General features: G+C 33.5%; 1 protein-coding gene across 1 annotated transcript; it reads right to left on the bottom strand.

Moving 5' to 3' along the window:
- Nucleotides 1-5,179: 5,179 nt before the first annotated feature.
- On the bottom strand, nucleotides 5,180-6,967 carry LOC147294555 (uncharacterized). The gene is made up of 5 exons (XM_086234160.1): nucleotides 6,496-6,967; nucleotides 6,298-6,395; nucleotides 5,974-6,093; nucleotides 5,514-5,603; nucleotides 5,180-5,405 (listed from the first exon to the last, which is right to left on the bottom strand). The coding sequence occupies exons 1-5, from the start codon at nucleotides 6,782-6,784 to the stop codon at nucleotides 5,265-5,267; spliced, it is 738 nt and encodes a 245-aa protein (XP_086090286.1). The 5' UTR covers nucleotides 6,785-6,967; the 3' UTR covers nucleotides 5,180-5,264.
- Nucleotides 6,968-13,766: the final 6,799 nt, after the last annotated feature.

The raw sequence follows: 13,766 nt of genomic DNA on the forward strand, positions 1-13,766 counted from the left end.
TATCCGATCCCCACATGAACTACAACGTTCTACCACCTCCCAAGTCTCAACTACTTTATGGACAGTTTTAACAAGACATTTTGTGTTTGTTGTTATTGAAAATAGGGATAATTTTAGCAAAAGTACTATAACTATATCTCTTGTTGTAATTGAAAATGTTACATTCAGTTTGTTTCTATCTCAAACTTTTTAGTTTGGCTCAATTAAGAATTTTCAGTCAAAAATATCAATTTTGAGATTTTACTAAAATTACCCGTTAGAAAGTAAAAGTGATAGCATATATAACTTACTCATTCCACTTACACACCAGCAGATAATGATTGAATATTATGAATATCTCATAAAATGACACCTTCATGATCAATTTATAATAACTCTGTAGGGACAGATTTATTGAACAAAATTCTGATGGACCCAGGCCTCTTTATTCAATCATTGAGAAGAAAAAACCAAACCTTTTGCACAAACTATTTAAGATTTGGGTACTAGCTAGATCCCAAATTTAAAGTTGTAAGAATATTTTTCCAGAACATTGAGTAGAGTATTCTTTTGTCACAAGACATGTTAAATAACTTGCGTTCTTTAGCAACAAAATTAGATATCAACAAGTTGTTAAATTAAGCACGTGATCAATTAGATGGGGTTTCAATCAACAACATTAATATTCAACCTTAGTTGTACACTTGTACTAAAAGCAGAAGAAAAATTATAGGGTATAACTGATATACCGCTATGTGGTATAACCAATCCAACGTGTAAGGGTATTATTGGACGATGTGTTTATATTAGTAGGGTATAGTATTAATAACATCCACTCATATTATAACATATAGACTGGTTATACCACGTGTCAATATATCGGTTATATAGAATAATTCTCATATTAAAGCCGATGATGAGTCAATTTAATCAAAACAAAATTCAATATATGTATCATCTCCTTGTCATTATACATGCATGCCACAATGAACGCAACAAAGTTATATGACACATCATGTGATGTGGAAGTTGCATCTGATCTGACCCATATATCAATCAAACTCCTACTCCTACTCTTCTATATTATACATATCTTCTTAACTTGTTTATAATTTACAAGCATATATACTTCAAAGGGATCAATATCCCCTGCAGTTCTCATTCCAGCCCATCCAGATTTAATTTCCATATCTTATCAATTAGTTGATCATCATCGATCATTTGATCATTTCTAGTATACACACTCCCACTGCAATACAACCAAATTGAGAGACACTTGCCTGGCGCCTGTTTCAATTTTCTGAAGGATATATGATGATATATAGCAGTTTGGGCTTATATGCATGTCTTTCAGGTACTGCTTATATACTCTGCATTTTATTGTCTGTAGCTAAGACTTGCCTATTAAATTACTTGTACTTACTTTTTAAGACAGATTGTCTTAGTTGTGCCATTTCTCTCCTTTTTATTTATTTATTATTTTCTATCGGAGAGAATCGAAACTTTGATCCATATATGTACCATATTTCTAACTTATTACTCCACCATCACTCATTCTTTGATTGTTAATTGATAGAGCCTCATTAGCAAAGAGAAATTATTATATGTATTTGATACACCGTTAAGTAGTATAATAAATTCAACGTGTCATAATATGAATATGTATTATTAATACTATACCTTATTAATATAATATCCGTACACTTTAAATTAGTTACACCACACAACAGTATAACAGATACACCTAATAATTTTTTCATTAGCAAATCACCCCGAGCCATGTTAAGGTGGTCCTGAATTGGGTCGATATGAGACAAATACATAAGCTAATTAAGAAAATAACATTGGGTAGGTTTTCTTGTTTGTAGTAATGAAGTGCATGTGCGGTGGACTTTCATATCCAGCGCATGCAGTAGTCCCAGACTGTTCACAAATCACAATTACTCTCTGTCTGTCACATGCACTGTTGCAACTATATACTTCACTCAGGTTAACAAGTTTCACGGGTGCCCTACATTCAATTCAGTGCTAGCACAGCTTGTATTGCATGTATTTGTACGTGTCAAAATTCAAATGGGCATGCTTGATGTATCACTAATTCCTAATTCACTATTAACTAAATTTCGAGCCCGGCCTTTTTCAAAATTCATCTTGATTTCCATTTCCATTTCTCTTAGTGTACTCTTCTATCCATAATTTCCCATATGAGCTGTCCCTGTTAACATGAACTAGTGATGAAAGAGGCCCATTGAAGGTCATCCCATCAAACCCATATATGTATTTATATTCACATGGGGTCACGTTGGAACTAGCTAGAAACCACTGTTTGTTATATGTTCAGATGCAATTAATATGCATGCATCAATTGCAGTGATTCAGAAGAATCAGAATAAATGCCTAAATGCTAGGCGCCTTTTTCATTATTCACTACTCGCAGGCCAGCCAGCACCAGCAGAGCAGAGGCACATTTCATCGGATGCAGGCCACGTATATAGTTTGATTTCTAGCTCAAGTCCCTAATTAAGCCTATGATGGAAAGCAAGCACAAAGAGAAAGAAAGAAAGAAAGAGTACTACTGTACTAGTACTGCTTTGATTTTCATTTGTTTGTGTTTGGCCTGCTATGAATGATACATTGATACTCGCTCGATCACTTATTCATTTGTGGCTATAGCCTATAGTCCATTTTTTCGGGTCAACTTTATTTTTGAAATTTGGCATAACTTTCTTAGATATTTTTTTACAGGAAACTTTCTTTTAGATTTAGTAAAATTATAAATTTTTTTTTTCAAGAAATATAAGAATTTATTGTCACAAAATATTGTTTTAATATAGTCAATAATAAACATAGTATACTTTTACAAAAGAAACTTATAAATGAAATATATAGCACGTGATGAGATGAGTCCAGTGTCAAATGGTATAATGTAGTTCTTTTTTTTTTTTTTTTTTTTATAATTGTGTAAAAAAAAAAAAAAAACAAAAAAAACAGGAATGATCAGATTGCCCATTCATAAATGGACCGGACTATGTCTTACTTGGACCCAGCCCATGCTCACTCATCTGTAACCATTAGACTAAGCCTTTTGTGCCAATTAATGCTAGGCCCACCACCTATCCTACTCTGTAGGGGTGCAAATTTTGACACATCATGATAACACGATTTGAATCTGACACTAAATTAGTAGGTTTGGGTTGGTTATTTCTTGATAGAATAATGCTATACTTACCACATTCTTATACCACATTTTTATACCATCTGACGTGTCATTACTTTATTGGACAAACTTTTTCTTTTTCTTGATATAAACACAAATATAACACAACTCATTAAACATAAATAATAAGCGGATCGGGTTAGAGTGAAGTCGTTTAACTTGATTGTGACACACTAAACACACTTAATTAGAATTATATGAAGGAAATGAATAATTTTTCTAATTTTTTAATATGTATTATATGACCTATTGTATACTTAAGACTTATTTGTATATGATTTTGTTTGTATTATGATTACATATATATTTTTTTCTTTTTTAAAGGTAATGCATAAGTAACTATTTTAGTTTAAAATAAAATAAATTAGGTTTAAGTTTTAGTTCACGATATATATAGGTCAACTCGAATACGATACGATTATAAATGGGTTGAATTAGAGTTGAGTCACTTGACACGATTAATTAAACGAATCAAGTTAGAGTTGAGTAATATTTAATACAAACACAAAATAACACGACACGAATCCAACACAACATGATCCATTACCAACCTAACTACTCAGGTGTGGTTGATCTTAATATGATTGACAAGACATAATTTGGGCCTACACGACCCAAAAATATTGGGTTTGCAGTCTGCTTCGTACCTTTGCCAATTACCACCAATAAGCTTGGCCAATTTTAGGTAGAAGGTTAGGTTTAATGAAATTTTCCTATGAGATGATTAATTTAATACGTATGTTAAATATGCTTAGAATTGTCAATTTATTGTAAGGATGATCATCAAATAGAGCTTGAAAATCTACCAAGAATCTAAACAACAAAGAAACAACAATCTTTATATCAACATGGGTCTCGTTACTTTCTTTTCACTAATTTTCCAGGTATGTTCCAATGAACAAACATCCTTTATAGGCAAGTTGGACTTCCTGAAATGATTATTGTTGGTTTAGGCTTGTATGGCATTCAAACTATAAATCATCAATGCAAACTCCATTCTTTATTGTTTTGGCAAGGGAAATTTCATTCCCATGACCATCTAGACTTTTTATAAATCTCGTGGGATAGATTAGTATTTAGCACAACTGCACAACACAAGTATACCAAAGAGGGAGTACAGTGTAGATAAAAAGAAAAAGGGATAGAGTGAAAATCTTACAAACCAAACTAGTCAGTGACTGTTTGTGTCACCTAACTATAAGAACAAATTCGATTTATAACTCTTAGAAACTAGTAGGTCTCATGTTCAAATCACCTATTATTTTTCGAGTTAATTACACTTACATCCCCTAAGGTTTATCGTTTTTTCACATACATCCCCTGGGGTTTCAATAATTACAAATACACCCCCTAAGGTTTCAAAACTGTTGTATATAACCCCCGATAGTGAAACGAAAAATGATGAGAAACTATGCAAAAAAGCATGCTAAGGAGTGAAATGACCTAATAAGATTACTCAAGGTGTAAGGTCTAATCTCAATACAAATATTTTCTTTTTTGTTTATTTATTTTTTTCTCTTGTAGAGGGTTATATGCAATAGTTTTGAAACCTCAGGGGGTGTATGTGTAATTTTTGAAACCCCAAAGGGTATATGTGAAAAGACAATAAGCCTCAGGGGGTGTAAGTGTAATTAACTCTTACTTTTCCGGCTTTCACAAAATTCGAGAGATCATTAGCTTCTTAAAAATATTTTCTTACTAGATAATTTTATAAGTTTTTTTTTTTTTTTTAATATATGGAAATGATGAATTGGAACTTGAAATTTCTTTTAAACCGGAGAGAAAATAGTATTATTATGCAAATAACTATTTTTTAATAATTGAAGCCATTTTATGGAAATTATTTATTTATACTAATAATTAGTTGGTAACAGTCGAATAAGTACGTTGTCAAATTGTCAATTATAATTATTAATTGAATATTATTATAATTAAACACGAAATCATAATTCATTGCTAATGGTTTATGAGCAGACTGAATGCATGTTTTGAGTTTGCACCGCGAGATTGGCCATAGCTCCATGGCTCAAAATATAAGTATGTCAGAATCTCCATTGTATATCAATAATCAGAATAAAAGGTTCACAGTGTACCTTACAGCTCGAGTAGATAGCATCTTTGTGCCATGCATAGCCCTCTTTACATAACCAAATCGATCAGCCTTCACCAAGTTGCCTTTCTCTTTGTCTATGACAAGTCCTCTAATGACCTATACGAAAAGATGGAACAAGGTGGAAGAGAAAAAAGAAATTACAGATCTTATGAATTGCATAAATGCCAACACTAGTAAACTTCTCAACTTGTTTATAGATGCTACCAAGTCAGGGTCAAATGCAAGACCGTCAACAGGGAAGCCCACTTTCCTTAAGTTGTCCATACAGTAGTCATAAGCCTTCCCTTCCCAAGCCTGCAAGATACACAGATTCATATCAGACAATCCACAATCCCACCTCCTCTAGCACCAACAGTAACCAGAAGAATAATGGTAATTAATGCATTGAGGTTCCAACACTGGTTATTTATACATGCAACATATAAGACCCCGATGCGGTCAGCATCAAAGCTGAAGTGCTTAATGTGAGAAAAATAACAAACAAAATAAAGTGCGGTCCCATACTCCCATGTAATACCCCATGTAGCATCACCAAATGCGTAATTTGACATCAATAGTGCACATGTAGTTTTGTGCAAGTTTTGTGTTTATGCAAGTATCACAACCCTATTAAGAAAGATTTTCACATAATCAACACGTACCAAAATTAGAAACTGATACTTACAATCACGTTATAATGCATCAAGGTGTAGTCCATATCATATCCAATGGCACTGATTGATCGAAGATTCAATGTGCGGCTACAAAAAATACCACGAGGTGATTGTCTTGACGAAAAAGGACTCTGCACAATAACATCCAAGATGGTCAGATTGATGATGTAGTAGTACTATTATACCACAAGGAAACGATCAATGGGATATTCATTACAAACAAAGAACCATAACAGACTTGGTACTCTACCAAACCAGAGAGAGATAAAGAAAGAGAGCAAAAGGGTATACTAATAGGACCAAATGTATGCAGAAAAGGAACTAATAAACAGCACCGGGACACCCAAGTCTCTGAGCAAATCTTCAGCTTCTTCAGCCTCCATTCTAGCAACTTCTTCAATTGGACCTTCTAAGGTTTCCTGACCATCAATTCCTACATAGGTTCCTGGAAAATAACAAAACTTTACACATGTGTGACACCATAGTTGCAGAACCGCAAGTGGGAAATAAAAGAGCGTTGGAAATAAAGTTACCAAAGGCCTCAAGATGCTCCACCTTGACATTCAAATCCCCTTTGGTCTTCTCTCCCAAATAATCAACGTCATACTTGTTCGACGGCGTGACCGAAAACACCGACTTCTCGTCGACGCTACTACTGCTGCTGCTGCACTGGCACTTCATCCGTTGATTCCAGGGTAAAGACTTGATACTGAGACTGTTATGCGACATGGGTCGGATTCGAACTGGGTTTCTGAGATAGTTGAAGGCAGCCATTGATACAGGGGCCTCTCTGAAATTCCCCAATGCCTCCGAAACGTACATCTCTGAAACTGAAAGATGGGTGAGGGCTTGTTGCAGAGCGCGATAGAGAGGAGTAGAAGCAGAAGAAGAGAAGAGAGTGGAGTGGAATCCGAAAATATCTGGGTGTTTTACAAGGAGAGCACTGTAGTGCTGAAAGTGAGAGTTGCTTTTTGGGGATAGGAATACCGAATATGGGATTTGATTTGTCGCTCAGCTGTTTGTGTTTGGCCTGCTATGAATGGTACATTGATACTCGCTCGATCACTATTCGCGGGTTACGCTCTTTGGAGTATGGTCTATCTATCCATCTCTCTCTGCAAGTTGCAACCATGATGATGATAAGGTAAGGTCAAGCACTTTTTTCACTTATTCATTTGTGGCTATAGCCTATAGGCTATAGTCCATTTTTTGGGTCAACTTTATTTTTGAAATTTGGTAAAATTATAAATTTTTTTTTTTCAAGAAATATAAGAATTTATCGTCACAAAATATTGTTCTAATATAGTCAATCATAAACATAGTATACTTTTACAAAAGAAACTTATAAATGAAATATATAGCACGTGATGAGATGAGTCCAGTGTCAAATGGTATAATGTAGTTCTTTTATTTTTTATTTTTTATAATTGTGTAAAAAAAAAAGGAATGATCAGATTGCCCATTGATAAATGGACCGGATTGTGTCTTACTTGGACCCAGCCCATGCTCACTCATCTGTAACCATTAGACTAAGCCTTTTGTGCCAATTAATGCTAGGCCCATCACCTATCCTACTGTAGGGGTGCAAATTTTGACACCGATTCAAATTTGACACTAAGTAAGTTTGGGTTGGCTATTTTTTGATATAAACACAAATATAACACAACCCATTAAACATAAATAATAAGCAGATCGGGTTAGTGTCAAGTCATTTAATTTGATTGTGACACACTAAACACACTTAACTAGAATTATATGAAAGAAATGAATAATTTTTCCAATTTTTTAACATGTATTATATGACCTATCGTATACTTGAGACTTATTTGTATATGGTTTTGTTTGTATTATGAATCACTAGTAATGAGTTAAATTTCGCGAAATTTCGTTTTTCAGGGCCATGAAAACTTTATCACATGTTCATCCATTTTTCGTCAAATTTCGCGTAAATTATCGCGCCGAAATTTCGAGGCATCTTCACGGCATCTTTTGGTGAATTTGAGCGAAATTTCGATCAAATTCACAAACCCAGTCATCTCGCCCAGGGGAGAGAAGAGATCATCCATTTTCCCTTAAAGGTTCTAAAAGAAAAGGGGAAGGAGAAGTGTTTTTATTGACTGGGGAAGAAAGGGGGCGAGAAGAGATTAGAGAGAGAATAAATCGGGGGAGAAAAGAGATTGGGGAGGGAGAGGAGGAAGAGAGGGAGATTGGGGAAGGAGAAAGGAGGAACAGATCTGGGAGGGAGAGGGAGGAGAAAGAAGATATCAGGGAGGGAGTGAGTGAGGGCGTACTGGGAGGGAGAAAGAGAAGATGAGAAAAGCTGAGAGGAATATGAGAGTGGGTACTGGGGAGTGGGGAGTCACGACTCACGGGGAATGAAAGGAAAGGAAACAAAAAAGAAAAGAAACAAAAAGAAAAGAAAAGAGGAAGCTTACTGAAAAGCCTACAACTCCCAGTGATTAGATTAGACTTCTTGGTTGGCTGGGCTCTCGTGCTCAATCATGTCATGTGTTAATCAAACTAATTTCATGTCCTTTGATCCCACTCCCACCAACCACATTATGCTCACGTACTACTACTTACAAGTTGCCTTTATTCCATAATTTAAAAATGGTATTTTATTCAAATTAAAATGTTGAATGGACTTATTTATAATGTCAGTTTCTATGCCACAAGGCCCACAATGAATTTCAATTTATTTTTTATTATTTATTTCTTACATAATATTTTATTTGAAAAACATGATTTGAACATCATGAGCATCGAAAAGTATCTTTGGAGTGTATAATTTAGGGTTTGGAGCCTTTGGGTAATTGGAAATTTGGAAGAAAAAAAAAATTTGGGTTTTCATTTGGCCGTTTTAGAGTTTTGTTTAGTTATTTTTAAACCTTAATACATTTCTATATAAAAAATAATTAAAAATATATACCCTAAAGGACCTAAACTCTAATATCATATATCATATCCTAAACAATATAGAGTATATATGGTTTGGTGTATAGATTATAGAGTATAAAGAGTATTTAGGTATATAGAGTATATAGGTTTATTATTAGTATTTAGTATATAGATTATAGAGTATAAAGAATATATTAATTTCATTTATTCATTATACTAATTTTATTTAACAGTATTTGCCTCAAACGCGCATTATATTCATCTTATATTACATGAAACCTACTATATAATTTGGTTTCTTCAATGTTTTTTTATCAATTTAGTAGATAATATGTTAAATAAACATATGGTAAAGTTTCATTCAAAATTTCCGTATTTTGATAGCAATTTCCGTCGTTTCCGTTTAATTTTTGTCAAAATTTAAAAATTTTCAAAATTTTCGTCGAAATTTTCATTGAAATTTCCTCGAAACTCAAAATTTTATTCCTTGATTATAATTACATATATATATTTTTTAAAGGTAATGCATAAGTAACTATTTTGGTTTAAAATAAAATAAATTATGTTTAAGTTTTAGTTTACGAGATATATAGGTCAACTCGAATATGATACGATTATAAACGGGTTGAATTAGAGTTGAGTCATTTGACACGATTAATTAAACAAATCAAGTTAGAGTTGAGTAATATTTAATAAAAACACAAAATAACACGACCCGAATCCAACACATGATCTATTGTGTGTTCTATTGCCAACCTAACTACTCAGGTGTGGTTGATCTCAATATGATTGACGAGACATAATTTGGGCCTACCCGACCCAAAAATATTGGGTTTGCAGTCTGCTACGTACCTTTGCCAGTTACCACCAATAAGCTTGGCCGATTTTAGGTAGAAGGTTAAGTTTAATGAAATTTTCCTATGAGATGATTAATTTAATATGTATGTTAAATATGCTTAGAATTGTCAATTTATTGTAAGAATGATCATCAAACAGAGCTTGAAAATCTACCAAGAATCTTAACAACAAAGAAACAACAATCTTTATATCAACATGGGTCCCGTTACTTTTCTTTTCACTAATTTTCCAGGTATGTTCCAATGAACAAACATCCTTTATAGGCAAGTTGGACTTCCTGAAATGATTATTGTTGGTTTAGGCTTGTATGGCATTCAAACTATAAATCATCAATGCAAATTCCATTCTTTATTGTTTTGGCAAGGGAAATTTCATTCCCATGACCATCTAGACTTTTTTTAAATCTCGTATTATTTTTCCGGCTTTCACAAAATTTGAGAGATTATTAGCTTCTTAAAAATATTTTCTTACTAGATAATTTTATAAGTTTTTTTTTAATATATGGAAATGATGAATTGGAACTTGAAATTTCTTTTAAACCGGAGAGAAAATAGTATTATTATGCTAATAACTATTTTTTAATAATTGAAGCCATTTTATGGAAATTATTTATTTATACTAATAATTAGTTGATAACAGTCGAATAAGTACTTTGTCAAGTTGTCAATTATAATTATTAATTGAATATTATTATAATTAATCACGAAATCATAATTCATTCATAATTGACAACATAATATATCTTATATAGCGATAATCCTAAAAAAAAATATTAGAATTCGTGTATTATACTTTATCTCTCCTTGGAAAATGACAAGTAAATATATATATTAACGATTTGTTATCCAGTGAGCTGGGCAGTGGTCCTAAAAATACTAGGCCGATAACAAACAAACATCAAAAACACACAAATCCATCCCAAGGTTTCTAGAAGTAAATCAAAGTAAGGACATCATGAAATTAGTACAACAAATTAAGAACAGCGACAGGGTTGCTTTGTCATGTCTGATGTCAGATTCCCTGTATGTTATTTGTTATGTTGTGAATAAAAGATTATTAAGGATTCTGGCATCTATATATATAGGTTATTTATATTTGGTTAGAAGGTGATCTTATATAAAACAAATTTAGAATTAATTATATATATGAAGTTTGTCCGGACGAAATTTTATACAGGAATTCAGAATTTTAATAGTTAAATTCTTTACACATAAAAATTTTTTTTATATAAAATTGACATAAAAAATTTTCATACAAAATCAGTGCGAACCAAATGTAACTTAGCTCCTTCATCCCTTTATTATACATGGCTGATGCCTGTACATGTACACTATGTACCCAATACCCGAAGTGCATATAATATCTTTAAGAGCCATTTTTGACTAAAAATAAAAAATTATAGGGGTTGAATTGTTATATTCCATATGGCTGGCCCATGACTTTTCCTAATGTCAAGTATACAACAGCTCAGTCCTCAGGTCATATTCAACACTCAACAGCACCGTTTTTGTATTTTGGGTCACGCACTTCCAAGCTTTATCTTTTTTCTTGCTGCGATTCCTGTCCTATTCCATGTATTTTAGCCATAGCCTTTAACAAAATACAACATAATGTCCAAAGTATGAACACAAGTCCAATAGGAGCTTCCTTCTTTATTCATTCCTTATGTATTCGTTCGGTAATTCGGTTGATGAGTCCATCCATGCATGCATGCATCATTACGAATTTCGCATATATATATATGTGTGTGTACACCATAAGTACATGTTTATAGTAAACAAAAAGTATTAACAACAGGTCTTGGCTTTAATAGACGTGTTTAATTTTCTTCTTATATATAGCTTAGTACTTAGCTAACCAACTTGTTATTACATGCATGAATATAATCAAGCTATTTGGTCCAATAAGTTAATCTAAAGAGCCTTGATGACTATGTTGCAGTTGCCATGCATGTGAGGCCGGGGTGGGAAGCAGATTCTAAAATAGAAAAGGCAAAGACATCATACAATACCTAACACTACGATATTCGTACAGATCTCACGCAAAGAATATTAGAATGATAACAGAAAAAGGACAAATAATTAGAGACTGAAACATATATAATATGCTAATTAATATGTCATATGTGTTACGTACTATGTCACGAAAATGATTTCTTTCTGACTTTCTCCATCTAATCCATTACAAATTTTTGCATAATTTATTTTTATCAAAGCAAAGTGATGGTGGGACAGAGTGATTGACAATTGACACCCCACCCGTCACAACAAGAGGACGGCTAGCTACGTACATTGCATTTTGCAAGCAGCAGAAAGAATAGAGGATCTGAAATGGTAAAACCCAAGTTACCCATTACACATTTCCAACCCAATCAATATCAAAGCAACTAAGCTCTGAAGAGGAGTTGAGGACTTGAATTGTACTTCTTTTCTTGCCTTATAAGTTTTTTTTTTTTTTTTTGAGATAATTTGAATGTTTGACAGTATGACACTCGACTAATCATTGATCCGACTATCTGTAGTTGGTAAGCAGTAGGGTGATTTTTGCTGGCTTATAAAATCAGTGCTTGCTGAGAAATACACAGCAACTTCATCAACCCAGTTCCCAAAAAGTGGTACTTAACCTGATACCTTAACACTCCTTTTTTTATCCTTTGGTGATATTAATGTTTCTTGCAACACTTTTAAGTTGTACCCCTGTTGTTTGTGATTATGTCTCTCCCTTTAATCTCTCTTTCAGCATGCATTCGCTGGCCCATTGGTTTCTTTCTCTTTGTCTTTCATCATTTGATTCCTTGTTTGATGTTGTTTGTTTCCATTGTTTTTTTGGAGGGAGAGAATTCAAAATCCTCTGCTGAGGTTGTAAAGTTTTATTCCTATTACTCTTTTTGTTTATATACAGATTGACAAGAAATGCCTTCCTCGTGATTTCAATGTGTGAGTACTGCCTACATGCTTTCTGTGTGAGGCTTTTTTAATGCTCAGTTTTGTTATAATGTCTTTTCATTGCAAAAAACCTTCATAATTATTGATTTATTAATTACTTGTTTGGTTTGTCATCTGGTTCATTTTCCCCTCTACACAGACAGTTTTCTTTTTCTGGAATCAATATAGTCATATTCTGCACTATTTACTTCAACTACAGTACTGCCATACTGACACGTGCACAGACACACAGAGACACACACAAAAGACGAATATTGGAATACATGAATTTTTTATTTTGGTCGAATGATCAACTTTATATTCAATTAGGACGAGTTGGCATCTGTTCCTTGTTGGTTTGCATACTGCCCAAAAAACGAAATTAAAAAATAAAATTTTGGTTACTAATTCAAACTAGAAATGTTTCTCTTGCAGCTCTGATCTTATCATCCAAGTTCTGTGAGGAGCTTGTTTTCAACCATAGCAACTTAGTTCTCTGAGGTGCTGCTTGTCAAATATAGCAGCTTAAGTACTATTGGAGTGAAAAACATGGCTGAGGAAAATCCTGTGGATGGAGACGTAATCACTGAGCAAGGCACGGCATCAAACAGCCACGCAGCAGGGGCGGATTCCCAAAAAGATCCAGAAAACACAAACAACCACCAAGATACAAGCAAGAGCAAGGAGGATGGCACCAAAACAGTACCATTTTACAAGCTTTTCTCCTTTGCTGATTCACTGGATTACCTGTTAATGTCTGTTGGTACAATCAGCGCTATTGGAAATGGGCTCTGTATGCCTCTAATGACCATACTCTTTGGAGATGTGATTAATTCTTTTGGAGAATCTGGGAATACCAAGGAAGTGGTTGATGCAGTTTCCAAGGTATGCATTCTGTGACTAGAACCTGATAAATTTTAGTCATCTCTATTAATGCAACATCCATACTATATTGAAGTTAGTCCACTTTGCATAACTAAAAAAATTCCACTTAATGGTTCTATCTGGTATCATCAGAATTTGTGTCAAGTGAACTTTTCAATATATTTTGTTTGTTGGTTCTCTGGTGTCTCTGATTTAGTTGCTAAAATAGGATGTCCCTTCACTAAATGAGTGCTGTATCA

Source organism: Dryas octopetala, chromosome 2 (assembly GCF_963921425.1).
Source record: "Dryas octopetala chromosome 2, drDryOcto1.1, whole genome shotgun sequence".
In the NCBI taxonomy this organism is placed as follows: domain Eukaryota; kingdom Viridiplantae; phylum Streptophyta; class Magnoliopsida; order Rosales; family Rosaceae; genus Dryas; species Dryas octopetala.